The 27,213-nt window shown below is 42.7% G+C and overlaps 2 protein-coding genes across 3 annotated transcripts in view; one reads left to right on the forward strand and one right to left on the reverse strand.

The window, feature by feature from the left end:
• Positions 1–6,711: 6,711 nt before the first annotated feature.
• Positions 6,712–15,971, forward strand: PIN4 (peptidylprolyl cis/trans isomerase, NIMA-interacting 4). The gene is made up of 4 exons (XM_027533563.1): positions 6,712–6,829; positions 9,491–9,564; positions 15,057–15,176; positions 15,796–15,971. The coding sequence occupies exons 1-4, from the start codon at positions 6,787–6,789 to the stop codon at positions 15,952–15,954; spliced, it is 396 nt and encodes a 131-aa protein (XP_027389364.1). The 5' UTR covers positions 6,712–6,786; the 3' UTR covers positions 15,955–15,971.
• A 5,542-nt stretch (positions 15,972–21,513) lies between these two features.
• Positions 21,514–27,213, reverse strand: part of ERCC6L (ERCC excision repair 6 like, spindle assembly checkpoint helicase) — a 29,579-nt gene continuing 23,879 nt past the window's right edge. For both annotated transcript variants that reach the window (XM_027533557.1, XM_027533558.1), the window contains one exon: positions 21,514–25,619. In XM_027533557.1, coding sequence (XP_027389358.1) covers positions 21,959–25,619 — 3,661 coding nt within the window. In that variant the 3' untranslated portion in view covers positions 21,514–21,958. The remainder of the gene's footprint in view (positions 25,620–27,213) is intronic.

Raw genomic sequence — 27,213 nt, forward strand, 5'->3', positions numbered from 1 at the left:
GACCAGTGCTTTCTCTTTGCAAAACTATGTTAGCCTTTGCCCTGCTTCATTTTGTATTCCAAGGCCAAACTTGCCGGTTACTCCAAGTATCTTTTGACTTCCTACTTTTGCATTCCAGTCCCCTATGATAAGAAGGATGTCTTTTTTTTTTTTTTTTTGGTGTTAGTTCTAGAAGGTCTTGTAGGTCTTCATAGAACAATTCAACTTCAGCTTCTTCAGTATTAGTAGTTGGGGCATAGACTTGGAATACTGTGATTTGAATGGTTTGCCTTGGAAATGAACAGAGACAATGCTGTCATTTTTGAGATTGCACACAAGTTTTGCATTTCAGACTCTTTTGTTGACTATGAGGGCTACTCCATTTCTTCTAAGGTATTATTGCCCACAGTAGTAGATATAATGGTCATCTGAATTCAATTCACCCATTCCGGTCCAGATAATCACGATGGTGTGATCCCTCACCTAGAGCCAGACATCCTGGAATGTGAAGTCAAGTGGGACTTAGGAAGCATCACTATGAACAAAGCTAGTGGAGGTGATGGAATTTCAGTTGAGCTGTTTCAAATCCTGAAAGATGATGCTGTGAAAGTGCTGCACTCAATATGCCAGCAAATTTGGAAAACTCAGCAGTGGCCACAGGACTGGAAAAGGTCAGTTTTCATTCCAACCCCAAAGAAAGGCAATGCCAAAGAATGCTCAAACTACCACACAACTGCACTCATCTCACACACTAGTAAAGCAATGCTTAAAATTCTCCAAGCCAGGCTTCAGCAATACATGAACCGAGAACTTCCAGATGTTCAAGCTGGTTTTAGAAAAGGCAGAGGAACCAGAGATCAAATTACCAACATCCACTGGATCATCGAAAAAGCAAGAGAGTTCCAGAAAAACATCTATTTCTGCTTTATTGACTATGCCAAAGCCTTTGACTGTGTAGATCACAATAAACTGTGGAAATTCTGAAAGAGATGGGAATACCAGACCACCTGACCTGCCTCTTGAGAAATTTGTATGCAGGTCAGGAAGCAACAGTTAGAACTGGACATAGAACAAACAACAGACTGGTTCCAAATAGGAAAAGGAGTGCATCAAGGCTGTATATTGTCACCCTGCTTATTTAACTTTTATGCAGAGTACAGAGAAACGCTGGGCTGGAGGAAGCACAAGCTGGAATCAAGATTGCCGGGAGAAATATCAATAGCCTCAGATATGCAGATGACACCACCCTTATGGCAGAAAGTAAAGAGGAACTAAAAAGCCTCTTGATGAAAGTGAAAGAGGAGAGTGAAAAAGTTGGCTTAAAGCTCAACATTCAGAAAACTAAGCTCATGGCATCCAGTCCCTTCACCTCATGGCAAATAGATGGGGAAACAGTGAAAACAGTGGCTGACTTTATTTTTCTGGTCTCCAAAATCACTGCAGATGGTGACTGCAACCATGAAATTAAAAGACGCTTGCTCCTTGGAAGGAAAGTTGTGACCAACCTAGACAGCATATTAAAAAGCAGAGACTAGACTAGTCTGTCTAGTCAAGGCTGTGGTTTTTCCAGTGGTCATGTATAGATGTGAGAGTTGGACTATAAAGAAAGCTGAGCGCTGAAGAATTGATGCTTTTGAACTGTGGTGTTGGAGAAGACTCTTGAGAGTCCCTTGGACTGCAAGGAGATCCAAGCAGTCCACCCTAAAGGAGATCAGTCCTGGGTGTTCATTGGAAGGACTGATGTTGAAGCTGAAACTCCAATACTTTGGCCACCTGATGCGAAGAGCTGACTCATTTTAAACGACCCTGATGCTGGGAAAGATTGAGGGCAGGAGGAGAAGGGGACGACGGAGGATGAGATTTTTGGATGGCATCACCGACTCGATGGACATGGGTTTGGGTGGACTCTGGATAGGGAGGCCTGGCGTGCTGCAGTTCATGGGGTCACAAAGATTCGGACACGACTGAGCGACTGAACTGAACTGAGTCCATCTTAGTTCACTGATTCCTAAAATGTTGATGTTTACTCTTGCCATCTGCTGTTTGACCACTTCCAATTTACCTTGATTCATGGACCTAATATTCCAGGTTCCTACGCAATATTGTTCTTTACAGTATCAGACTTTACTTTTATTACCAGACACATCCACAACTGGGTTTTGTTCCCTCTTTGGCTTAGCTTTTACATTCCTCTAGAACTATTTCTCCTCTCTTCTCTAGTAGCATATTGGGCACCTACCAACCTGGGAAGTTCATCTTTCAGTGTCATATCTTTTTGCCTTTTCATACTGTTCATGCGCTTCTCAAGGCAAGAATACTGAAGTGGTTTGCCATTCCCTTCTCCAGTGGACCACATTTTGTCAGAACTCTCCACCATGACCTGTCTGTCTTGGGTGGCCGTACATGGCATGGCTCATAGGTTCATTGAGTTAGACGATAGTTAGCTAGATCAAAAATAGGGGAAGGGTATTCCAGATAGAGAGGGTATTATGTGAAAAGGCATGGAGTCTTAAGAGAGCCCTGTGTACTTGAGGGCCTGTAGATGGTAACTTGACATGGTTAGAGCCCAGTGTGGACCAGCATGAAATGAGACTACAGATGCCAGGAGAAAGGCCCTTGGGTCTCTAGGCTAAGTAGCCTCTCAGATAGTCAGAGACGTTGAAGAGTTTTCACTGAAAGAGGGTCAGATCTGTTTCTGAGAGCTCTCTATCAGTCGCTAGAGAGGGTAGATTGGAGGAGTGATGAGACTGGCAGCTGAGAGACCAGTGTGGAGACTGTTCCAGAGATGATTGCTGAATTCTAGTGTTCATTGTTCACTCTAAAATGATGAAGGGTGTAGATAAAGAGGTGTTTAAGTGGCAGAATCCACTGCACATGGAGACCAGTTCCTGAGCACACAGAAGACCTCTTCCCAACTGTCCTCTCCTCTGCCTTGGCCACGGCACTCTGCCCATTGGCTCCCACCCCACCGTGTTCCTTCTCCTCGCCTCTGTGTTTCTGAGCTTGGGAGTTCCAGCAGTGTAGGTAGAGGTGATCACCTTCTAGATTACTCCAAACCAACACAATGATGCATAAACCAGAGGGAAGTCTATTTCTTTCTTGTGGTGGGGCCATAACTTGGCCTTGGTGCCTCTCAGGCAGAAACACCCCTGGGGAAGCTGATTTGGAGAACAGGCACCCAGAACAAAGGTATTCTTGAATTTCATTTAGAGAATGGCAAAGCCTATGGCAGTGTCATCATGCAGAGAGTACCAGCTTGCAAGTTACACAGGCCTAAGTTCTGAGCCCAACCATGCCACAATCCTTAGCTGTGAAACTTTGAACAGATTTCTTAACTTCTCTGAGCCTGTGTCTTCAGCTCTGAAATGGCAATGGTGATTGACCAATAAGACTGTTCTGAAAAATAAAAGAAATAATGAAAAGAAAGTGCCCAGTTCATGCCACATATGCCATTTGTGTCCATTGTTTTTCACTGTCTCAAATGAACACTGCCTCAGAAGACACTCTTCTCCCTGTAGATACTGGAACATTAATGTCCTCCAGAAACTGCAGTTATTTTGCTTAGGCAAGGCTGGACAAACCTAGATGGAATCTTCTTCTCTGACATTCTTTTTAAAAAACCAGTTCTTGAATGCTTCACTATCTCACATCAGACATGTTACAACAGCATGAAGAAAACAGAAACTTTTCTGGCCACTGACTGCTCAGGAGACACATTCATCCCATCGGCAATGTCCCAGCATCCATTTGCCTTGATGGGCGGTTACTTCTGCAGGTGTACATCCACTGTATACTGATTTTTCCTGGTTTCAGTGTCCAAAGGTGACCTTTTCCCACCCTTATCCCTAGAGTCTTGGGCCGAGAGCTCCGCATACACTGACCACCTCTGAATGGGATCAACTAGAGCTCTGTGTTTTATAGCTTCAAGGCCCCCTTTCAGACTAAGTTCTGCTGGCACCACAAATGGGAAAGAAGCTGCAGCCCTTTGGTTGTGGAGCAGCTGGGATGGGTCAGTGAGTTTGGGTCAAGATTTGTGAAACTGTGTCCTGAGAAGTGGGCTGCCAGCTTCCCTTCCTGATTTTCCTTGTTTAAGAAATGCATGGAAGAATCAGTCTGAGGAGATAGTTACTAGAAAATACAACTGGCAGCCATCCCTGGCTCTGACTCACTGTGCACACTCTCGCAATTGTTACCATGGTTTCAAGGCTGAAGTTTTCTCCGCTCTGCCCCCTTGCCCCTTCTGCTGTTCATTCGTCACTCTGCTCCCACAGATTCCTCCACAGTCGGCCTCCACAGACTGGTGCAAACTTAACCCTGTATAGAGGCTAGCTTTTCTGTTGTTTGTTTTACAAATAACATTCATTGTTTTTTTCCTTGAATTAAAAAAAGAATACATGCCAATTCAAATAAACAGAATATAATTTAAACAGAAAAAAAAAGAAAGTTAGCCATAAACTTACATCCCAAAACTAACTGTGGCGGATTCATGTTGATGTATGGCAAAACCAATACAATATTGTAAAGTAGCCTCCAATTAAAATAAATAAATTTAAATTAAACAAACAAACCTAACATTTAAGATGCTTGTGATGCATACTGCATAGTTGAGACTGTACATGATATTATCAGTCCTAAAGTGCTTTTGACCTATGCCCATCATTTTCTCCTTTGAACTACTGGCCTCTAGGCACTGCTTTGGGCAAATTCAGGCACTTGACAGGCTTATTATTGTTGTTGCTGTTATCTGCTGGAACACACAGAACTCTCACAATGTTCCAGGCACCAAACATTTGCAGATACGTCAGCCATTTAATGCTGGCTCTTCATTGGGGTCTGAACTTTGCTTCATTCCCACTCTTAAGACTGCCATAGCCAGTGGTCACAGGAAAGGCTGTCCCCTCTGAAAAAACAGAAGTAAAGGTGTCCTCTTGGCCTCCTGGCTATAGATGAACTGTTGAACATGAGGCCATACTATTACTGTCAACCTGCCTCATCTCCAGCAGGACTTTGAAAGTAAATACCTAAGTGGGATCCACCTCAGAAGTGAGGGACCAATTATCTCCTCAGCTCTGGATGTGTTTCCCACAGTTGATCACTTCCAATCCAAACCAAGGAGTGCCTAAACTGTGCCTGTTCAGAAATGACAGCAGTAAAACAGGGGGCTGCCTGTAATGCATGAGTTCGGGGTGGCAGTCTCAGAAATACCTGATCGCTGGCAAGTAGCATCTGAAGTCCCACAAGACTCTATTCAAAAACTAAGCTCTGAGCTGGAGGACCTACATATTCTGGCTGGCATGGGCAAGCTGAGAGAGCTATCTCATGGAGTGGAGGAAAAGCCGTGATCTTACAAAAATTGGGAGAAGGGTTGTGGATAAAGGTAAAAAGTTTGAGGATGTAAATTCAAAACTCATTCACCTTAAGCTAACATTCCACAAGCAAGTCATTGTTTTATGTGCTTTACAAATACAAACTTGTTTAATTCTCTTCACACTCTATAAGAAGGTATTATTATTAATTCTATTTTCCAGAAGATGAAACTGAGCCAGAGAGGTGAGGTAACTTCCCCCAGGTCACAGAGTTAGTACCTGGGTGGTGGAGCAGGGATTTGAAGCCAGAAGTCCAGAATCCATGCTTTTAACCATATTGTTATTGTTATAGTTGCTAAGTCCTGTCTGACTCTTTTGCGACCCCATGGACTAGCCCGCCAGGCTCCTCTACCCATGGGATTTCCCAGGCAAGAATACTGGAGTGGGTTGCCATTTCCTTCTCCAGGAGATCTAACTGACCCAGGGATCGAACCTGTGTCTCCTACATTGCAGGCAGATTCTTAACAATTTTGAGCCACCAGGGAAGCCCCACAGGTACTAACTATGCTGCTGCTGCTGCTGCTGCGTCACTTCAGTCGTGTCCGACTCTGTGCAACCCCAGAGACGGCAGCCCACCAGGCTCCCCCGTCCCTGGGATTCTCCAGGCAAGAACACTGGAGTGGGTTGCCATTTCCTACTCCAATGCATGAAGGTGAAAAGTGAAAGTGAAGTCGCTCGGTCTTTCCCGACTCTTAGCGACCCCATGGACTGCAGCCTACCAGGCTCCTCTGTCCATGGATTTTCCAGGCAAGAGTACTGGAGTGGGGTGCCATTGCCTTCTCCGGGTACTAACTATAGCAAATATTTAACAGTAGTAGTGTTAGTCGCTCAGTTGTGTCCGCCTCTGCCCATCATTTTCTCCTTTGAACTACTTGAGGCACTGCTTTGGGCAAATTCAGCCACTTATACAGGCTCGCTACAAGCTGTAAAATAACTAAAAGCGAAAACCTGAAACGAAGGGCGGGCGGGTGTGTATGAGTGCGCGAAAGGGGTAGGCGGCCGCCGAAGTTTTTCCGGCTATGCCTTTGTCTAATGGCCCCGCGCGATTGGCTGGAACGCCACGCCGAGGGACTGCTGAGGCGCTCCCCCACCCCCACCCCTCCGGCTTCCACTACGCACGCGTGGAGGAAGTGCGTAGGGCAGTTGGGGAAAGGGCGCAAAAGAAGGACGTGTGAAAGAAGCCACAAAAAGCACAGAGGCGTGGCTTCCTGCCCCCGCCCAGCCTTTGGCTCCGCCCCTCTACCCCGTCCGAGCTTCAGCCCCATTGGCCCAAGAGTCAAAGGACCGGGCCTGCCCCAAGATATGCCTGCTTCCGGAGCCACGGTAAGGATGGCCAATTGTGATGCAGCTTTCTGGCCTATGTTTAGGACACACCAGTGGGGCCTGAAGGGGCTTTGTGCGGCAACCTAAGCAGTTGAGAGTTCAACGGCAGACTTTGGAAATGCCCCCGAAAGGAAAAAGCGGTTCTGGAAAAGGGGGAAAAGGTAGAGCAGCCAGAGAAACCAAGAAGAAATGGGGTTGGGTGAGAAGCAAGGCGGAGGGAGCAGACCGCCGGGGTCCGGGGCGGAGGCAGCGGGTTGGACTGACCAGGAAGTGATAAGTTAGAAACAGTCAATACGGACTTCAGTTTTGATTTAAAAGCATGGGGATTAGATGGTGGATAGAAGAGGAGAAAGGATTACAAGAAAGTTTGATTTTGTTAGTTTCTTCCGAATGGGCAAAAGTTGGGAGTGAGGCTGTCATGAAGGATCCATTAGTTAGGTAAAGCTACAGGGTAATGAAATTTGGGAGAAAAGAGGTAGAGCAGTTGACTTTGAGTAGGAGAAGGGACATCTTAAGCTTGACGTCACAGAGATGAAGATAGATGTGGTAAAAAGTGGAAGGCAAGGGTAGTTTTTAAAACAGCAAGACAAGTACTGAGTAGGGGTCTTGAGGAGAGTGGTAAGCATTTGGAATAGTCATTGGGGTGGTGAGAGGGGATGAAACACTTAAAAAAGGATTGCCCTTAGGGCTGAGAGCTTAAAATTGAAGGCCTTGAATTTGTAGAGGACACAGTCTGCTCAGTCATGATTTACCTAGTACCATATAACTGGCTTCCCTGGTGGCTCAGAGGTTAAAGCATCTGCCTCCAATGCGGGAAACCCGGGTTCAGTCCCTGGGTTGGGAAGATCCCCTGGAGAAGGAAATGGCAACCCACTCCAGTACTCTTGCCTGGAGAATCCCATGGACAGAGGAGCCTGGTAGGCTACATTCCGCGGGGTCGCAGAGTCGGACACGACTGAGCGAATTCACTTCACTTCACTTCTTCATATAACTGGCACAATACAAGATTGAGAAGAGCTAAGTATAACCTGTAGCCAACGTTGAGGTTTTGTTGGACAATGATAGTAGAAGGAAAGCAACCCAAGGGAATTAAGAGTGCCACTGGGGACACAGTTAAGATGATCAAGCATGGGATCCAGACTGGGAAGGGAAGGAGAAGTTTGATAGCATAGGAGAACATAGGAGGATAAAGGAACTGAATGGGGGGAGGGAGGAGGTGGTTCTGTGACATTAAAGAACTTGTGTTGTGGGAATGAGGCATGAGACGGCTGGAAGAACAGAAAGATGTAGCTAGAGATTGAATTAGTTGTGAGTGGCACAGTTTCATCACGTGCCTCTGGGAACAGGTGGCCTGGAGTAAAAGGCATGGGTATTTGGGAGGGAGGTCTAGAAGTGTGAGGTTAGGCTGTTGGATGATTCCTCTGAATAGATGGTGAAGTCATGCAAGATTAGGGCAGTAGTGAGGGTGGAAAGGAAGCCTGAAGTTGCTGCCAGAGTCCTCAGTCAGAGGGAGTAAAGGGGCATTCAGAAGATGATATCATCCATTGGGGCAGAGGGTGGGATGACTGGAAGGCATCATTGTTCTAGAGAAAATAAGAGTTTAGTGTAATAAAACTCCTTTGGCAGTAACATTTTCTTAGGCATTTGGTGGTTGGCATTTTGGATTTTCAGTTTTGTGGAACATTTATTGAACAACTTTTGGGTGCTTGGCATTGGGGTTCCTAAGACAGGATGGAGTCTCCCGAATAAAATTTCAATGGGTCCCCGTTACTTCTAGGATAAATTCCAAGTTCCTTAATGGAGCCCAAAGGCCTTCATGCCCTAACCCTCAGCCACCTCCCCTGGGTTCATCTCACAGCACTCCCACTTCAGATTTGGCTTCGTCCGTAGTTTCCTCCACATACTACACTGTTCCCCTACCCTGGAATTCTCCTCACCTTTGTCCTGTCTTTGCCTGTTCAGCTCCTACTCATCCAGGAAACCTTCTCTAACTGGCTAAAATGTACCTCTGTGCTTCCACAGCCCCCTATTTATAGAGCATAGCTCATTCTCCTGAAATGATCTTTTACATAACGATCTTCCCCAGTAGTATATGAGCCCCCTGAAGGAAGGTATTATGCCATGGCTTGTTCATCTTTGTATCTCCAGTGCCTGGAACTTAGTTACTTAGGAAATGTTTATGAACTGAACACTTAAACCAACAGTAGTTCTTAGGAACATCAACCTCTAACAGTAAATATGCTGCCATTAACACAGAAATTGGCATAGTAGCAAAATGACACAGTAATAAAAAGTAAAATACTGCCCGTTGTGTTAATCTGAATATTGATAACTTCTTAGGAAGGTTATCAGTAGGCAATGTCATTGACTCCGGGAGTTTGGACATGAATGTATTCTTTAGCCAAATATGGGTGGTAGGAAATTTGATCTTTATTTAAAATATATTCTTGGACATTTTACCTACTATAATTGTGAGTATCCAAGTACATAGCTGCAGTGCTTATTAGAAATCTCACAAGAGCTCCAAGGTTTGCTCTTGGAAGGCAGGATTTCAAACTGGGTCTAGAGAATCCAGGCCAGGTTTTTGGTGCTCCCATTCAACTATTAGCACACTCACTTGTGTATCCATTTTCCTTGAAGGGTTTTTGTAGGGCACAAATTTGTTTTAAGAGGTGAGTTACAGGTTAATTTAGCTTGATGTAAAGTGTCTGCAGAGTTCCCTTTTAAAGCTTGGTGCTGTGATGGAAGTATCAACTCCTGTTGTGTTGAGTAATAAGGTGAAAGTGTAGTTTAAATGAGTACTTGTCATCTCTTCTCTAAAGGAAAAGCAGCCTCTGGGAGTGAGAGTTCTGAGAAGAAGGCTCAGGGTCCCAAAGGTGGTGGCAATGCAGTAAAGGTGAGCTACTCGTTCCTTTTTTTTTTTTTTTTTTCATTTAAAATATAAATAACATATACATCTGTTATTTTGGTACACATAAAAGGAAAAGAAAGCGTGCTTAACTCATCCTAAGGCTAGCCTAATACTGATAGAAGATCAAGATAACACAAAAGTGGAAAATAATAGATCACTCGCTTACGAAAAGTAATTCCTTTTAAATATTTCTTAAATGTTTTCTCAGACATCCAGAAATTCTTCATACTCTAGTATTTTTCCTTAAAATGTATTAAGTCTTTCCAAGTAAGTGAATGAGTTATTTCTCAGAATGAAATACTACTTGACAAAACCAAGAGCTGAGATGAGCAGGCAAAGGCATGGGTCTCATTAGACAGCTTCCCCACTGGTGAGCTACAAGCCAGAGCCCTGACCATGAAAATTAAGGTGGGAGACAATTGCAAATAATTAATTGAAGTTCCTGACATAGTGCCAGAGGTATGTCTGCCCTGGGATAATATAATCTGAAATAGAATTATACTGTTTAATGCTACATAAAAAGGCGATTTCCATGTTTCAGTCAGGATGTGGGATTCCATACTTTGATTCATTCATTCCTTAAGGATTTAGTGACATCTGCTCTGTGCCAAGCAGTGTACTAAATTCTGGGTATTAAAAAAAAAAAAAACAGGTAAGAGATGCTCCGTGTTATTACAGTCTAGTTGGGAGCAGTTAGGTAAAGAAAGAAATTTTATTGCTATATGAGAAGAGTTACAGTGGAGTTGTAGCATATAAATGCACCTATACGTATGCAGCCAAAAAAAGAGCAAATGTAAATAGAGAGGGCCATTCTGCCCACTTTTCTACTCAGTGAACCCATAGAAAGATAGAGAGACGGGAGACATGAATTTGCTTTTCATGTATAGTTGACCTTCATTCTCAGATGAACATCCCACCATGTGAAGTGGGATTCTGGTATCCAAAGATAATTTTCATAAAACATGGTGCCTAAATGCAAGCCAGCTACTTTGTCCAGGCATCCAACTGAAGAAGTGGCTTTAAAGAGGCATCTTGCCCTTTCTGGAAACAAAAATAAGTTCAGTGTGGCTATATTTGAGGTATATGGAAAGGTGGTTGTTGTTCAGTCGCTCAGTTCTGTCTGACTCTTTGTGACCCCATGGACTGCAGCATGCCAGGCTTCCCTGTCCATCACCATCTCTCAGAGTTCACTCAAATTCATATCCATTGAGTCAGTGATGGTATTCAACCTCAGTCACCCCCTCCTCCTCCTGCCCTCAATCTTTCCCAGCATCAGGGTCTTTTCCAATGAGTTGGCTCTTTGCATAAGGTGGCCAAAGTATTGGAGCTTCAGCTTCAGCATCAGTCCCTCCAATGGATATTCAGGGTTGATTTCCTTGAGGATTGACTGGTTTGATCTCCTTGCTGTCCAAGGGACTCTCAAGAGTCTTCAACACCAGTTTGAAAGCATCAATTAGCTAGGAAAGTCAGTTAAGGTTAAACTCTTTTGTTAAACTTTTCCTTTTGAAATAATTTTTGACTCACATTCAGTTGTAGGATAGATGTACTTTTTATACATGTACATGTGCCTTTTGTCAGGGGCTTTCCAGATGGTGCTAGTGGTAAAGAACCCGCCTGCTAGTGCAGGAGATGTAATAGACATGGATTCAATCCCTGGGTTAGGAAGATCCCCTGGAGGAGGGCATGGCAACCCACTCCAGTATTCTTCCTGGATAATCCCATGGACAGAGGAGGCTGGCGGGCCACAGTCCATAGGGTCGCAAAGAGTCGGACACAATTGAAATGACTTAGCACTATACCTTTTATCCTGTTTTCCCAATGGTAACATCTTACAAAACCCTAGTACATTAGCACAACCAGGAGGTTGACATTGCTACAATCAAGATCCAGACATTTCCATCATCCCTCCTGTTGCCCTTTTATAGCCATACCCACTTCCCCCCTGGATCCCCTACCCCTGCCCTCCATGATCTCAGAGCAGCAGCTCATCTCTTCTCAATTTCTATAATTTTATAATTTCTATGTAAGTGGGATGATACAGTGTGTAGCCTTTCGGGGTTGGCTTTTTTCACTCACCATAAACCTCTGGAGATTTCATTCCACTTGTTGTGTGTATCCACAGTCTGTTCTTTGTATTACTGAATAGTGTTCCATGGACACATGAGAGTAGTATGTTGAACTTTTCACCTGCTAGGGGATGGCTGGTTTGTCTCCAGTGTTTGTGAAGGCCCCAGTAGCAGAGGGACCCCAAACCCTTCAGCCTTTTAGGATCTAGGCTCCTTCCACACCTGCCATTCTGCTCTAGACCGCACTCTTGAACCCAGCCCTGCCCTGTGTCACTAGAGCTGCCCAGATTCTGAAACCTACCTTCCCATCACAGCTTCCTTCCTTCATCTTGTTTCCCACCTCCCTCAGTCCTGTTCTGTTCCTCTCCACGCACAGACCTCTAGGCCCTCTAGCCTGCCCTGTGCTTCACCTTCTCCCAGGCTTTGTGTCTGTTCTCTGAGCCCTGTATGTCTTATAGGCTGGAAACTAGATGGATCATGGAGCCCTGACTCCTTTCCTTTTGGTGATCCACTACGTCTATCTGCCAGACCACAACTCAGGATCAATCCAGTGATCTCCTTTCTTTACACTCAAACCCAGAACTGCTGGAGCCCACTGGAGAGTCACACAGCCTCGGGGGTTGGGGCCACTGATTCCTGGTCTGTACCCTGGTCTGGGCCATCAGAACTGCACAGAGATCCCTTGCCATTTGCCTCAAGCCATCCACCACCCTCCTCCAGTCAATCAGCAGACAGCTTTGTCCAGTGGTTCTCAACCCTCGTATACATCAACTTCACCTGGAGAGCTTCTGAGTCTCCATGCCTAGGGATCTACCCCAGACCAGCTGCCTCACAGTCTCTAGGGGTGGGGACTAGATCTTGGTATATTTTTTAGAAGCTCTTGGGGTGACTCTGACATGTGCCAAGGTTGAGAAACACTGATTCAGTCTCACAGGGTTGGTGTGAAGATTTCATGAGATCACATATGTAAAGCACTTAGCACAGTTAGTATTAAGTACTCAATAACTGAAATATTGTTATAATTGTCACAAGAAAATGGAAACCAGACCTATAGTCAGGAACTCATTGACCAGCAAAGTTATCTTCACCACACCTCCCTCCTCATTCTTCTTACCTCTCTTCTTTTAAGGCTAACTAATTTTTCCAGCAGTGCTCTGAATGCCTAGCCTCGCTCCTTCATTTATCTCTACCCTCTTTCTTTGCTGTCTTCAACTTTTCCCTCTTTACTGCATCTTTCCCTTCATTCTGAAAATATACCCAGGGACCTTTAAAATATATTAATGTATGTGACTCTTTCCCTCTGACCAGAGCCCTTTCTCCTTTTCTAACTCAGTTAGTTGGGGGAACCCTATCCACATTGCAGCTCCCTGGTGGTTCAGCAGTAAAGAATCTGACTGCCAAGCAGGAGACGGGGGTTCGATCCCTGGGTCAGGAAAATCCCCTGGAGAAGGAAATTGCAACCCACTCCAGTATTCTTGCCTGGGAAATCCTATGGACAGATGAGCCAGGCAGGTTACAGTCCATGGGGTTGCAAAGAGTCAGACACGACTGAGCAACTAACCACCACCACCACCCTCATTACTGTCCTGCTTCCCATTATTTCCTCCGTCAGCTGCTGCACCCTGGCTTTTTCACTTACTGCTCTTCTGAAACAGCTTTTGCTAAGGATCCGGATCCTCATCATTCTGCAGCATTTAACCCTGTTGCCCATTTCCTCCTTGAAACTTTCTCTTGCCTTGATTTATGTTAACACACCTTTCTCTCTACCTGTCTGGTTCTTTTTATTATGCTTGTTGAGCTTCTTTCTTTGCTTATTGTTTAAACACCAATATTCTCCACCAATGAGTCTTGAGTGTACTTTCCTCTTCTTCTCATTCTGTGTACTTCTTCTCGTTCTGTGTAGCCTCCTTGGGTGATCCATCACCTCCCATAGCATCAGCTGCTACCTCCTTGCTCATCACTCCCACATTCTCTCTGGAGCTTGGCTCTCTTTTTTCTAATCTTTTGTCTGTACCACCAGGCATGAAGGATCTTAGTTCCCTGACCAGGGATCGAACCCAGGCCCACTGCATTGACAGCATGGAGTCTTAACCACTGCCAGGAAAGACCCTTGGCTCTCTTCTAAGATGTCAGTCTCATACAGTTGCCAGTTGGTCAGTCACACTTGCAAACCCCACAGGTACTACAGACTCATTTTGTCTAACCCGTCAAACTATGTAAAACCAGAATCCTTGCTTATCATTTATAAAGTGATAGATGGGATCCCCTTTCTGTGATCACGAATGCTGTGTGCACTTTCCCAGTCATTGAACCAGGTTTGCTTTGTGAATGTAAAAGCAGAAAGAGGGAAACAGTGGAGAAGAAGTTTTAGCCAGGCTAAGATACGGACTGAGGAACCATCCTTATCCCCCAACATGTCTCTCTCTAGTGTCCAGATTGTCCCTGTCTCCCCTAGGCAGCGCTGGACACATTCTATAGAAGTTTGCCTCACTGAGCCCTGCTTTTTGACACATTCTTTTCTTTGCTGTGTGTCTTCTGTGTAGCTCTCCAGTCCAGGATTCTGTCATCCCCAGTTTTACTAACTGAACCCTGAGGACATGGTTTGTCTGTCTCTAAATTTATAAGGGAGACATCTTTAGGCCCTATCCTAGTGTATCACCTATAATAAGAAATGAATAATGGATTCTGTTTGAATGAGAAATGGGAAATCCTACAAAACATATCTTGACAAAAGCATTTCTAAGGACATAGTGATTTTTTTAAAAACATGACTTTATATAAACATAAGTTGCATTTGAACACTTTTTTAGGGTTGAGTATTCTTAAAATTCAACATATGATTCTTTTTCTAAGTGTTAAATTGTGGAGGGGCTTTATACAATTGGCCTCTTTTGGTAAAAAGTATTTCTTTGCGGGTTTTTTTCATATCATTCTACCTCTGATAAATTAATAGGTAACCTTTATTGAGTGCTAGCTGCATTATCTCAGTCTTCACAACACAGTTACTGTTATTTCAGTGCACAAATGGGAAAACATTTAGAGATTTAAAACATGCCTAAGACCATACAGGAGAGTGGGGATTTGACTCCAGTACCCAGCTCTCAACCATTATCAAGTTTCCTCCTCCTCATGTACCATTGAGATACATGGTAAAGGATGGGAACATTCCACAGCCAGGTGCCCATTTTCCATCTAAATCTGAGTTCCAAGATACTGTCTTATACAGGAAATGGGGTTTTGCCCCATTGGGCTATTGCCCACTTGGGCAGACTTCCAGGATTTTCCATTGCCATGAGTGAATGCATTTTTTTCCCCACTAGTATGGGGGTAATCCCAATGTGACTGCTGTATTGTGAGGAAGGAAATCGTTTGGGTCTCCAGGTATTACATGAACATGTTTTTTCCTTGTAGGTCAGACACATTCTGTGTGAAAAACATGGAAAAATCTTGGAAGCCATGGAAAAGTTAAAGTCTGGAATGAAATTCAATGAAGTGGCTGCACAATATAGTGAAGATAAAGCCAGGCAAGGGGTATGGTGCACTCATCATTTAAAATGTCTCTCATGGAGGACACACAGCAGTAGGGATTATTTCTGTTTTGCCATTAGTTTTAGGCATATCTTAAAGATCTTAAAAGCAGAAATGTCCAACTTGTGAACAGTTGAATACAGGTATTCACCTGTATTCACCTGTCTAAACCTTGGCATAACCAAATTTACACAGCTAACAGATAACTAGGGCTTCCCTGGTGGCTCAGATGGTAAAAAAAATCCACCTGCAATGAGACCTGGATTTGATTGCTGGGTTGGGAAGTTCCCCTGAGGAGGGCAGCCAGCAACCCACTCCAGTATTCTTACCTGGAGAATTCCATGGACAGAGGAGCCTGGAGGGCTACAGTCCATGGGGTCACAGAGTCAGACACAACTGAGTGACTAAGTACAGAGTAGACACCCAGCAACATTGTGAGTGCTTGTGTGTGCAGCCTGGGGTTGGACCTCTTCCCCATTTTGTGCCCATTGAGTCGTCTTCTCTCCAGCCCAGAAAAATAAACCTAGGAACCTTAGCATTCATGTTGGGAAGTTTTCAAGCTACAGTAGAACTGTTCCCTCTTCGGGGCCACTTGATATCACATATCTTTTGGATTTTCCAGGGTGACTTGGGTTGGATGACCAGAGGGTCCATGGTTGGACCATTTCAAGAAGCAGCATTCGCCTTGCCTATAAGTGTGCTGGATAAGCCTGTGTTTACAGACCCTCCAGTAAAGACAAAATTTGGGTATCATATTATAATGGTTGAAGGGAGAAAATAAAATTGTATGAAAGACTACATATGTTTTATACATTATTTCTTTAAAAGGTATTGAATAAGCATTGTATTTTATGAACTCTGTCATTGTGGATTTGTGGGTACAAAATCAGGTGGGTAAAGGTTGGTGTGCACAACAGTAGGTATTTAGTTGATGGGCTTCCCTGGTGGCTCAGACGGTGAAGCATCTGCCTGCAATGTGTGAGACCCAGGTTCGATCCCTGGGTTGGGAAGATCCTCTGGAGAAGGAAATGGCAACACACTCCAGTATTCTTGCCTGGAAAATCTCATGGATGGAGCCTGGTAGGCTACAGTCCATGGGGTCACAAAGAGTCGGACACGACTGAGCAACTTCACTTCACTTCTCTAAGATAAGTCAAGCAGACTCCTTTTAAACCTGTTAGTCCCTTCCCTCCAAGAACTGCTTTATCTGATTCTCACCATATCGCATAAATTAATTTAGAAAGCTTCTCTAGAAAAGTCAAATATCAGCTCATACAATTCAGACTGAATTGGATATTGAATAGATGGATTAGCATATGAAAATCATAAAATAAGTTCCTAGACACTTGTTTTATAAGGTAGCCAACATGATCTGCCAGGACAGTTGTTATTAGCTCCAGTGTCATAACATAGCACATGGCACATTCAACATTATGGCCATTCAATAATGGCCATTCAACATTAACTCCTTTCTTTTTAAATAAACATTTGTTGGAAGAAAAAACACTCAGTTCTTCTGTCAGTTTTTTGTACTAAACAGTAGCCATTCACCAACTGCTGATTAAAGGGAAAAATGTGGGAGTTCCTGGCGATTCAGTGGTTAGGACTCTGAGCTTTCACTGCCAGTGCCTGGGTTTGATCCCTGGTCAGAGAACTAAGATCTCACAAGCCACAGGCCAAAAAAGAAAAAAAAAAAAAACAAACAGGGATGTCCGACTAAACCATTCCCTCATCCTCAAATGTATGGGTTACGTTATGACAGTCCTCTCCAGGGTCAATGTTCTGTGTATCTACATTTTTTAAATGCCACTTTTAAGACATAACAAAAAAGTATATAAATATTATAAATACTACACTACTTCAAAAATCAAAGTTTGCGAGTGCAACTGTGTGATTATTAACAGTGATTTTTTGAACACACTGTGTTCTCTCTCGGCTGCATTTGACATACCCACATTATGCCACATAGCAGCAGTTCACCTTAGAGAGTTAAGTTTCCCATTTTAGACATTTCTGACCACCTGTGCTTCCATGCAGTATTCCCCACTGAACAGACTAAAGGCTGCCCACTCCCTAGAATACATAGATATGGCAGCATCATACAGAGGGATGATCAAAATAGTAGGTATCAGATGAAACTGCTTTAAAACCACATTTAAAACACTCTCTAAATAAGGGCTATAAATTCTGAAAATCTTGAAGAAAATTTTGAAGATTGTTCATTTTAAATGAATACATAAAACTACAAAGAACATCAATTATACTGAAATTGAGTAATCAAAAAATAGTTGTTTTATATAGCTCTATTAATACATTGAGATGTAGTGGTAGGACTAAAAACCACTGTGAGGGAATTCCCTGGTGGTCCAGTGATTAGGACTCTGCACTTCCACTGCCATGGGCCTGGGTTCAACCCCTGGTCAGGGAACTAAGATCCTCCAAGCCATGTAACATGGCCAAAATTAAAAAATAAAACCCACCATGATTTTGTGGTGGTGCATATCAATGGTATTTTGAAAGAGCTGCAATAACTATGGAATCTCTGATTTCTATTATCAAGAAAGTTGTGGTACTGCTAATATTTCTGTACTTTGTTGCCAACATTCATAATGAAAGGAAACATTAAATTCCAGATAGAGTACAGTAGAGGGGGAGGAGGAGGAGATGTAAGTCTTCCCATCCAGATTCAGACATGTGAATTCTTCAGTTTAAAAATCCCTGCCTTAGATACCGTTTTAACATTTTACCATGTACATGTATTCCGTGCCCCCCCCCCCCAACTGTCATTATAGGTACTCAAGAAGCACTGTTGTTTTTCAGCGAGAAATACATCTAGGACCTTTAAGTCTTACTCTTCAGATCAAATGGACACAGGCCCTGAAAGCCTCCTGGCAGGCAAATAAATCACGTGGGGACCTTTTTTTTCATATCAAGGGAGAGAATTTATCAGCTGAATTTTCATGAACATTTGTGTTTGATGGGAGACTGAAAAACTTTAAGATATAGGACACAGCCAATGATGCACTTGCATGACGACAGTCATTCAGTTCTTGTAGGGAAACTGAAACTGGAGTTAGATGCAGACTATGAATTGCTGAATCACAGTATTAACAATGGGATTTTTTTCAATGATACATATTCAATCATATCATCCTCTCTAAAATAACAGTCGGCCCTCTCTTTCCATGGTTCTGCATTAGCAGATTCAACAACTGCAAATCAAAAATATATTTAATTTCCAGAACGTTCCAAAAAGTAAAACTTGAATTTGCCATGCACTGGCAACTATTTACATAGCAGTTATACTGTATTTACAAACTTTGCAATTTACATTTATGTTGTATAAGTAATCTAGAGATGATTTAAAATATAATACATGTGAGAATGTATGTAGGATATATGTAAATACTACATCATTTTATATGGGCAACTTGAGCATCTGTGGACTCTAGTATCTGCAGAAAATACTGCAAGCAATCCCCCTTGGATTTGAGGGACACCTGTAATAATTTCTTTTGGTAAGAGAAAAGTTTTGTACTATCAATCAGATCAGATCAGATCAGTCGCTCAGTCATGTCCGACTCTTTGAGACCCCATGAATCGCAGCACGCCAGGCCTCCCTGTCCATCACCAACTCCCGGAGTTCACTCAAGACTCATGTCCATCGAGTCAGTGATGCCATCCAGCCATCTCATCCTCTGTCGTCCCCTTCTCCTCCTGCCCCCAATCCCTCCCAGCATCAGGGTCTTTTCCAGTGAGTCAACTCTTCACATGAGGTGGCCAAAGTACTGCATTTTCAGCTTTAGCATCATTCCTTCCAAAGAAATCCCAGGGCTGATCTCCTTCAGAATGGACTGGTTGGATCTCCTTGCAGTCCAAGGGACTCTCAAGAGTCTTCTCCAACACCACAGTTCAAAAGCATCAATTCTTCGGTGCTCAGCCTTCTTCACAGTCCAACTCTCACATCCATACATGACCACTGGAAAAACCATAGCCTTGACTAGATGAACCTTTGTTGGCAAAGTAGTCTCTGCTTTTGAATATGCTATCTAGGTTGGTCATAACTTTCCTTCCAAGGAGTAAGCGACTTTTAATTTCATGGCTGCAGTCACCATCTGTAGTGATTTTGGAGCCCAGAAAAATAAAGTCTGACACTGTTTCCACATCTATTTCCCATGAAATGGTGGGACCGGATGCCATGATCTTCGTTTTCTGAATGTTGAGCTTTAAGCCAACTTTTTCACTTGCCTCTTTCACTTTCATCAAGAGGCTTTTGAGTTCCTCTTCACTTTCTGCCATAAGGGTGGTGTCATCTGCATATCTGACGTTATTGATATTTCTCCCGGCAATCTTGATTCCAGTTTGTGTTTCTTCCAGCCCAGCATTTCTCATGATGTACTCTGCATAGAAGTTAAATAAGCAGGGTGACAATATACAGCCTTGACATACTCCTTTTCCTATTTGGAACCAGTCTGTTGTTTGTTCCATGTCCAGTTCTAACTGTTGCTTCCTGACCTGCATACAAATTTCTCAAGAGGCAGATCAGGTGGTCTGGTATTCCCATCTCTTGAAGAATTTTCCAGTTTATTGTGATCCACACAGTCAAAGGCTTTGGCATAGTCAATAAAGCAGAAGATAACCTATTATTTAAGCTTCAGCTCATTTTTTTCAAGATTCTATATATTTTATAATACATATAACAGTAACGTGTATTACATGTCATTTACAAGTAGCTTTCATGTGTGTGTGTGTGTGTTAGTTGCTTAGTCATGCCCGACTCTTTGCAATCCCGTAGACCACAGCCCACCAGGCCCCTCCATCCATGGGATTCTCCAGGCAAGAACACAGGAGTGGGTTGCCATTTCCTTCTCTCCAAAAGAAACGATAGAAAGAAAGTAAATTTGCTCAGTCGTGTCCAACTCTTTGCGACCCCATGGACGGTAGCCTACCAGGCTCCTCCATCCATGGAACTTTCATGTGTGTATGTGATAAAAATATATATATATCTTTGTCCCTAGTTACTGGCAACATGGCTCCCCTGGAATCTATGTAGTGATTTGGCCTTTTTTATGTTAATGATATGATTGGTGGCTGAGGACCCCTCAATAGCTTCAGGATGGGGACTGGTCACCAGAAAGACTTAATTAGTGGCTTGGAACTCTTGGCCTCACTCCCTGGCCTCTAGGGAGAAGAGAGGTGCTAGAAATAGATATTTACCAATGGCCAGTGATTTAAATGATTTAAACAATCATACCTACACAATGGAACCTCTGTAAAAAAATTCTAAATGACAGGGTTCAGAGAGCTTCAGGTTGGTGAACACATCAAGATGCTGGAAGTGTGACCATGCCCAGAGAAGACACAGAAGCTCACACACACCTCATTCTCCATACCTTGCCCCATGCATCTTTCATTTGGCTGTTCCTGAGTTATAGTTATAAAGACCAGTAATAATAGGTTTTCCTAAGTTCTATGAGCTGTTCAAACAAATTACTGAACCTGAAGAAGCAGCCATCCTCAGGAACCCTCAATTTGTAGCCAAGCTGAAGAGAAGTGTGGATAACATGGGACCCTAATACTAGTAACTGGCATCTGACGTGAGGGCAGTCTTATGGGAGTGAGTCCTTAAACCTGTGTGCAGTTTGACTCTAATCCAGGGAGTGTCAGAATTGAGTTGAATTGTAGAATACCCAGTTGGTGTCTGCAAAGAAATGGAGAACTGCTAGGTGTGGAAAAACCCCACATTTGGTGTCAGAAATGTTGTGAGTAAAAGCAGCTCAGTTATTATACTGGCTTGTCACTAGGTAACACATGGTTAACAATCCATTTCACCCCTTACTGTGTGATCTTGGGCAGGTCACAGTCTCACCAAGCCATTTCTTCAATTAAAAAATGGAAATACTACCCTTGACCTCAAAGGATTATGGTAAGGATTAAACAAGAAACCTATGTAGAGTACCTAATACACAGATGGTACTTGATAAATTCTCCAGTGATAGAGCACAAAATGCTATGCTGCACTTTTTGTTTTTAGGAGGGAACCAAACTCCTTTTCAGTCTACAACCTGAAGATATAACGTGTTAGCATGTGTCAGAACTCAGGTGGTGGTGGTGACAGATGGCCAAATGGTCTGCAAAGGGACTCCAGGGTAGGGCACCAGTGATAAAGCAGCCCAGCACCAGGTACCTTATCCCAGTCTGCCTGTAGTAAACCAACAGCCTACATGCTAGTGTATGTTAAGTGGGTCTTCGATCTGGAATACTAATAACAGAATTCTGCCTAAATGATTTTTACATGTATTTGTCAATATCAACCATCTCACTGAAAGAAACAATGAAAAATGCTTGAGAAAAGTAACTTTAATATTATTATTATCTGGATTGTGGTATACAAAATTGACATTCTCAGAGTAAAATTTAAAATGGCCAGAGTAATGTTACAAAAACTTCTCTAGAAATAACATAGTTCTATGGTTTACAGAGTATGCCTAAAAGAAAAATATAAGAATACCTGAGCAAAGAAATATTAACCTAGTGCTCAGAATACCAAAATATATCTATGAGGGAAAGCAGGAGCAGGAAAAGCAGGAAAGCAGCAGGAAAGCAGGAAAAGAGCAGGAAAGCAGTAACACAAAATTTGCAAAAAAAAGTTAGAACAAAAACTCACTTTTTGAGTTCTTTCACCTTAAGCCTGAAGGCTTCATGCTCCCAAAGAATCCAATTATGGGAACAAATTACCTCATACTCAAGTTTTGCTCTAAAATACTATAAAACAGGTTATATTCTCAAGTTTTATTAAGTTGTTTATACAAACTTAAAGTCATGAGCATGACTTCAGGATCTGAGCTTTTTATGTCAAGTGCTTTAACCAAGCAGTCTAAGGCCTCCTGTATTTTTCCACACTCTTTCAGTTCTTTTCCATGCAAGACAAGAGTGTCATAGTCATTCACAGCCTCCATTGCCTCATCCTGGGGAGAGTCAACCAACTGTCCATCAGACAAAGGCTCAGGGTCACCTGGAGAGGTCTCCTGAGCCAGAGCACCAGGCTTAGATGTACTTAACTGACTGGATTTATTTTCTGAAGACAGTGTTTCTCTGGAAGGATCTTCTTTTGTATGCTCTGGGGCTTCGTCACCACTTTCCTCTGCTCCTTCCTCCAGATGATCTTCAACAACCTTTGCTTCACTGCTATTGTCAAGTCTTTCCTCCATATCTTCCACGTGGTCTAAAACCACATTAATAAGAGACCTCCTAGAAGCCAGGGATCTTCTAGAGTTTACAGACTTATTTATACTGTCAGATATTTTAGGTGAAAAGAACCTTTCAGGTAGACTGATGTCATTTTTGGGAGTTGAGGCATCAAACTGTTTTACAGATAAAAATGGGAAGGGAGATGTGTTGAATGGGTTTGTGCTTGAAGTATCTTTAAAAGTATGTTCATCTTCATTATCTGAATCAATTCGTCTGGCTTTTCTTCTGATTTTCACATTAACAACTTCTTCTGGCTCATCATCTTCCTCAGAAAGATCCACACTGAGACATGCTTTGCTATGCACTGACTCTGCTCTGGAATTAGCTGCAGAGCCACACAAGCTATTTTCTTTCTCCACATGCTCCAAAAACTGACTGGAAAGATTTTGTCCATTGTCTGCAGAGTCTTCCAAGAAAAGATTGAAATCACATGCATACTGTCCTGAAGAGGCTAAAGGTTCCTCTTCCAATTTGGCCTCATTCGCTTGAGCATCCTGCAGTGCACTGTGGGCTGCTGTTAAGTCATCATCAGCTATTTTAATAACAGATACATTCGATTCTGGCCTTTGATATTCCTTTGTTTTGGGATTAGCAGGCGAGGGATTGCAATGATGTAAAACCTCATCATCCTCTAGTTGATCTAGATTTGGTCCAAGATCAACTCTGGCTGACTTGCTAGGTAAATAATTAAAACTTGCCAGAGGGCTCTCTTGCTCTGACTCCTGCATAAACCCCTCTTGTGATGCCTCTTTTTGTAGCGCCATCCCTGATAAAGAGTCAGGGAAAATCTCTTCTACATCTCCACACCCTTTGGGTAAAGTAGTGACAAAGTCATCATTAAGTGTAATTACACATGGGTGCCTACCATCTTGTGGGATGGTATCATTCAGCTTTATCCTGGAGAGATCTTTCTCATCCTCTTTGGGCAGATCATCAATGATCATGCTGGCCATTAGAGAACTGATTTCTTCCTGGGTGTGATAAACAGGTAGATGAGATGAAGGCTGAGGCTGTGGTTTATTTACTTTGGGACGTTTCTTCTTTGTTTGATATACAGGTTCTCTCAGCCAGATGCCCTCATTCCCCATTTTTTGTCTTTCCATTAAGAGCTCTGTATTTTGAGACTCGGATTCAACAAGGAATTGAGCTTTCTGAACCCTTTGTTGAATATAGTGAGAGTCTTCGATCACATCAAGCTCTTCTTTAACAGACAGGTCACGCGTGTACATCAAATCATGGTCTGAGATTCCAGCTATCCTCAAAGAGTGCAGGAAGGCAATATGTTCATCTAGGTTCTTATCAGATCTCCTCTGAGCAGCATGCAAAGACTGAAGCTGCAGCTGGGTTGCAGAGTTCTGAAAATCCTCAATTGTAAAGAGCTCTCTCAATTCTTGTTTACTAAAATATCGGAAAGGGTTCTTCTTATCACCAGTAGTTTGTCTTATTAATGAGTCCTTGAAAACCTGTCTTCTGTATATTTTTTCCTCTACAGTTCCACAAGTGATAAGCCTATAAACTACAACATTTTCTTTCTGTCCAATTCGGTAAACCCTATCCACAGCTTGAGCATCAGTTGCAGGATTCCAGCTAGGGTCAAAGATGACCACTCTGCTTGCTGCAGTTAGTGTTAAGCCAACACCACCTACTTGAGTGGTAAGCAGAAAAACAGAGTAATCTTTATTTTGCTGGAATAAACTAATTCTTTTTTCTCGTTCCACAAGATGAGTAATTGTTCCATCAATTCGCAATATCTTAAAGTGCCTATTCTTTAAGAGACGTTCAATGATGTTTAGAATTCGTCTTGACTGGGAAAACACCAGAGTTTGATGCCCTTCATCTCGCAGTTTCTTAAGCAGGTCCATTAGAAATAACATCTTTCCAGATTCTTCCATCAGTGTATCATCACTTATTTGATCAATATGGTCCACATCTGAGGAATCTTCCCCTTCAATTTCATCCTGAACAGAGAATTTGGCAGCTCCTAGATTCAGCAAACCACAAGCTCGTGCAGATAGCAGCCTAGGATGATCACAGAGCTTCTTTAAGACACCCAGCTCAGCCAAAGGTGAGCGTGTCTCCATTAACAACTCCTTGATATGATCTAGAGACACAAATTTCCTGTATATTTCTTCTTGTAAAGGTACAAGACGTATCCAAATAATTAAATCATTTTTCCTGGAAAGGGAAGGCATTTCACATATGGCACCAACATCTGGACTCTTTTCACTAAGCTGGACCTCTGGGTTGCTTGACTTTTTCTTCTGTACCTCTTCTTTAGTCCTCCTGAGAAAATAGGGCTTTATGATTGCCATTAAGTTTTCAGATATTTTAAATCCCAAAGCTTTTTCCCCTGGGGTAGCATCCTTCTCTCTTGCTCTAGTAATAGGATTTTCATACTCCATTTTAAAAGTTCTTAGTGTTCCTAGCAGGGACCCTTGACAAGCAAAATCAAATAGGGACCATAGTTCTTGTAAATTATTCTGGATTGGGGTTCCTGTGAGGAGGATGCGATTACTGGCAGGGATTGCACGAGCACATATTGCTGACTTGGTAGACGAGCTTTTTATTTTATGTGCTTCATCAAGGATGACATAGTCCCACAAAAACTCTTGGCCATTCAAGCTGGAAAGCTGCTGCCAATTATTGATTAACATTTGGTATGTGGTGATAATGACACCATTCCTTTGCTGAATCCGACAGAGGTTTCTGGTACGTTCATCCTTGCTAGGACCATGAAAAGTTTTGACTCTCATTCCTGGAGTCCACTTGACAAATTCTCTTAGCCATGTGCTGATGAGACTGGTTGGCATGATCAGCAGCACATGGTTCACAAGTGAAGCATCAAACATACCAGAAAGGAAAGCAATGATTTGAACAGTCTTTCCTAACCCCATATCATCTGCCAGAATGCCACCTCTCCTTCCATCCCTATACAGGCTGTACAGGAAAGCTATACCTTCCTTCTGGTACTCATATAGTTGGTTATGCAGTTCTTGATAAAGCAGCAGGCCAGAGTTGCACACATCTATGAATTCATCATCTCCATGTTCTGCCAACTCCTCCAAGGCTTCCTGTATTTTTTGGATTCTGCTCATCACCTTTTCGTTAGGAAAAATGTCCTTTGCCAAGTTGAAAAGTTTAAGTGCTTGTTCCAGATCTCCATTCTTAGTTGCTTCTTTGGCCTCCTTCACATATCTGTAAAAATAAGGTTAAAAAAAGCTATGCATACATAGAGAGAGACTGATAGATAGAAGATTAGAAAGAAAGGAAACAAATTGAACATTCAGTCTAAGAATGCTTTAGAGTCCATTTTGGAACCCAAACCATAGTTGAGCTTTCAATATCTTCAATTCAGGATGGGAAAGATTAGCACAGAAGATACCACTTAAGAAGACACAAATATCCACCAAACCCTGCTAGCAACAACTTCAGGTACTAATTGTAGGAAATAACCAACCTATATTGTGGGAGCATGGAAACAAGAACATACATAAGCACTTCTCAGGCCTTATTTTTCTGGATCTCTGTGATACATTTCACGGTTGATCACTCTGCCCTTGCAAATCCCTCCCTCCACTGGATTCATATAGATTCCTCCTGGTTTCCTCCCCCATCACTGGCCATTTCCTCTCTGGGTCTTTCTCAGGTTCCTATTCTTCCTCCCCAAAGGCTCAGTCCTAGCCCTCTTCTCACTCCTTTTCCTTTCTCCTTATTGTCTCCTAGAGCTGCCACTCCCACCTATGTGTTCCTAACTCCCAAAACACTTTCTCCAACCCAAGGCTTGCCCTCAAGCTCTAGTCTAAACCCATATTCCAACTGCCTTCTGTACATCTCCACTTGAAAGTTTCACAGGCACCTCCAATTCAATTAATTCCAAACTAAACTTATTATTTCCCCTCTTAAGGCGTGTTTCTCCGTTTGTATGGTAATAAATGACAGTAACATCCACTCAGCCATTCAAGCTAAAAATCTAAAGATCATCCTTGACTCCAATCCAAATGAGTGACCCTTGCCTTTTCTCTCTTTCTAACCACCTCGTCCCTTAGCCAACAGTCCCCCAAGCCCTCCTAACTTTATTTCCCAAAGATAACCTGTGTCTTGCTCTCTCATCTCTACCACTACTGTGGTCCAAGTCACCATCATCTCTGGATTGGATAACTGCAACTTCCTACTCACTGGTTTCCCTATGTCCACTCTTGGCCCCTCCAACATATTCTCTGCACAGGAGTCAGAGATACTGTCTTAAAACATAGAAGAAATTGTCCGTCCTTTGCTTAAAAGTCTTCAGTGGTTTACAGTTGACAGATTTGGAAAGGGTGCCACAACAATTCACTGAGGAAAGAGTAGTCTTTTTAAGTAAATATCCATGTGCAAAAGAATGAAATTGGTCCCCCACCTCACAACATACACAAAAATTAATTCAAAATGAATCAAAGACCTAAATATAAGTGCTGAAACCACAAAACTCTTAGAAGAAAGTTAGGTGTAATAGGTGTAACTCTGTCATGACCTTGGATTTGGCAATGGTTTCTTAGATATGGTGCCAAACACATGTGCAACCAAAGTAAAAAATAAATTGGGCTTCATAAAAGCTAAAAACATTTGTGCTACAAAGGATACCATGAAGAAAGTGAAAAGACAACCCAAGGAATGAGAGAAAATACTTGCAAATCTTGTACCTGATAAAGGATTTGTACCTAGAATATATAAAGAACTCTTACAACTCAATAACTAAAAGACAAAGAGGGACTTCCCTGGTGGTCCAGTGGTTAGGATTCAACACTTTCAC

Source organism: Bos indicus x Bos taurus, chromosome X (assembly GCF_003369695.1).
Source record: "Bos indicus x Bos taurus breed Angus x Brahman F1 hybrid chromosome X, Bos_hybrid_MaternalHap_v2.0, whole genome shotgun sequence".
In the NCBI taxonomy this organism is placed as follows: Eukaryota; Metazoa; Chordata; class Mammalia; order Artiodactyla; family Bovidae; genus Bos; species Bos indicus x Bos taurus.

Coding starts and splice junctions, on each gene's coding strand:
- PIN4 (XM_027533563.1), top strand. CDS start 6,787: ATGCCCCCGAAAGGAAAAAGCGGTTCTGGAAAAGGGGGAAAAG. Junction 9,565..15,056: donor GTGGTGGCAATGCAGTAAAG/GTGAGCTACTCG, acceptor TTTTCCTTGTAG/GTCAGACACATTCTGTGTGA. Junction 15,177..15,795: donor AAGATAAAGCCAGGCAAGGG/GTATGGTGCACT, acceptor TGGATTTTCCAG/GGTGACTTGGGTTGGATGAC.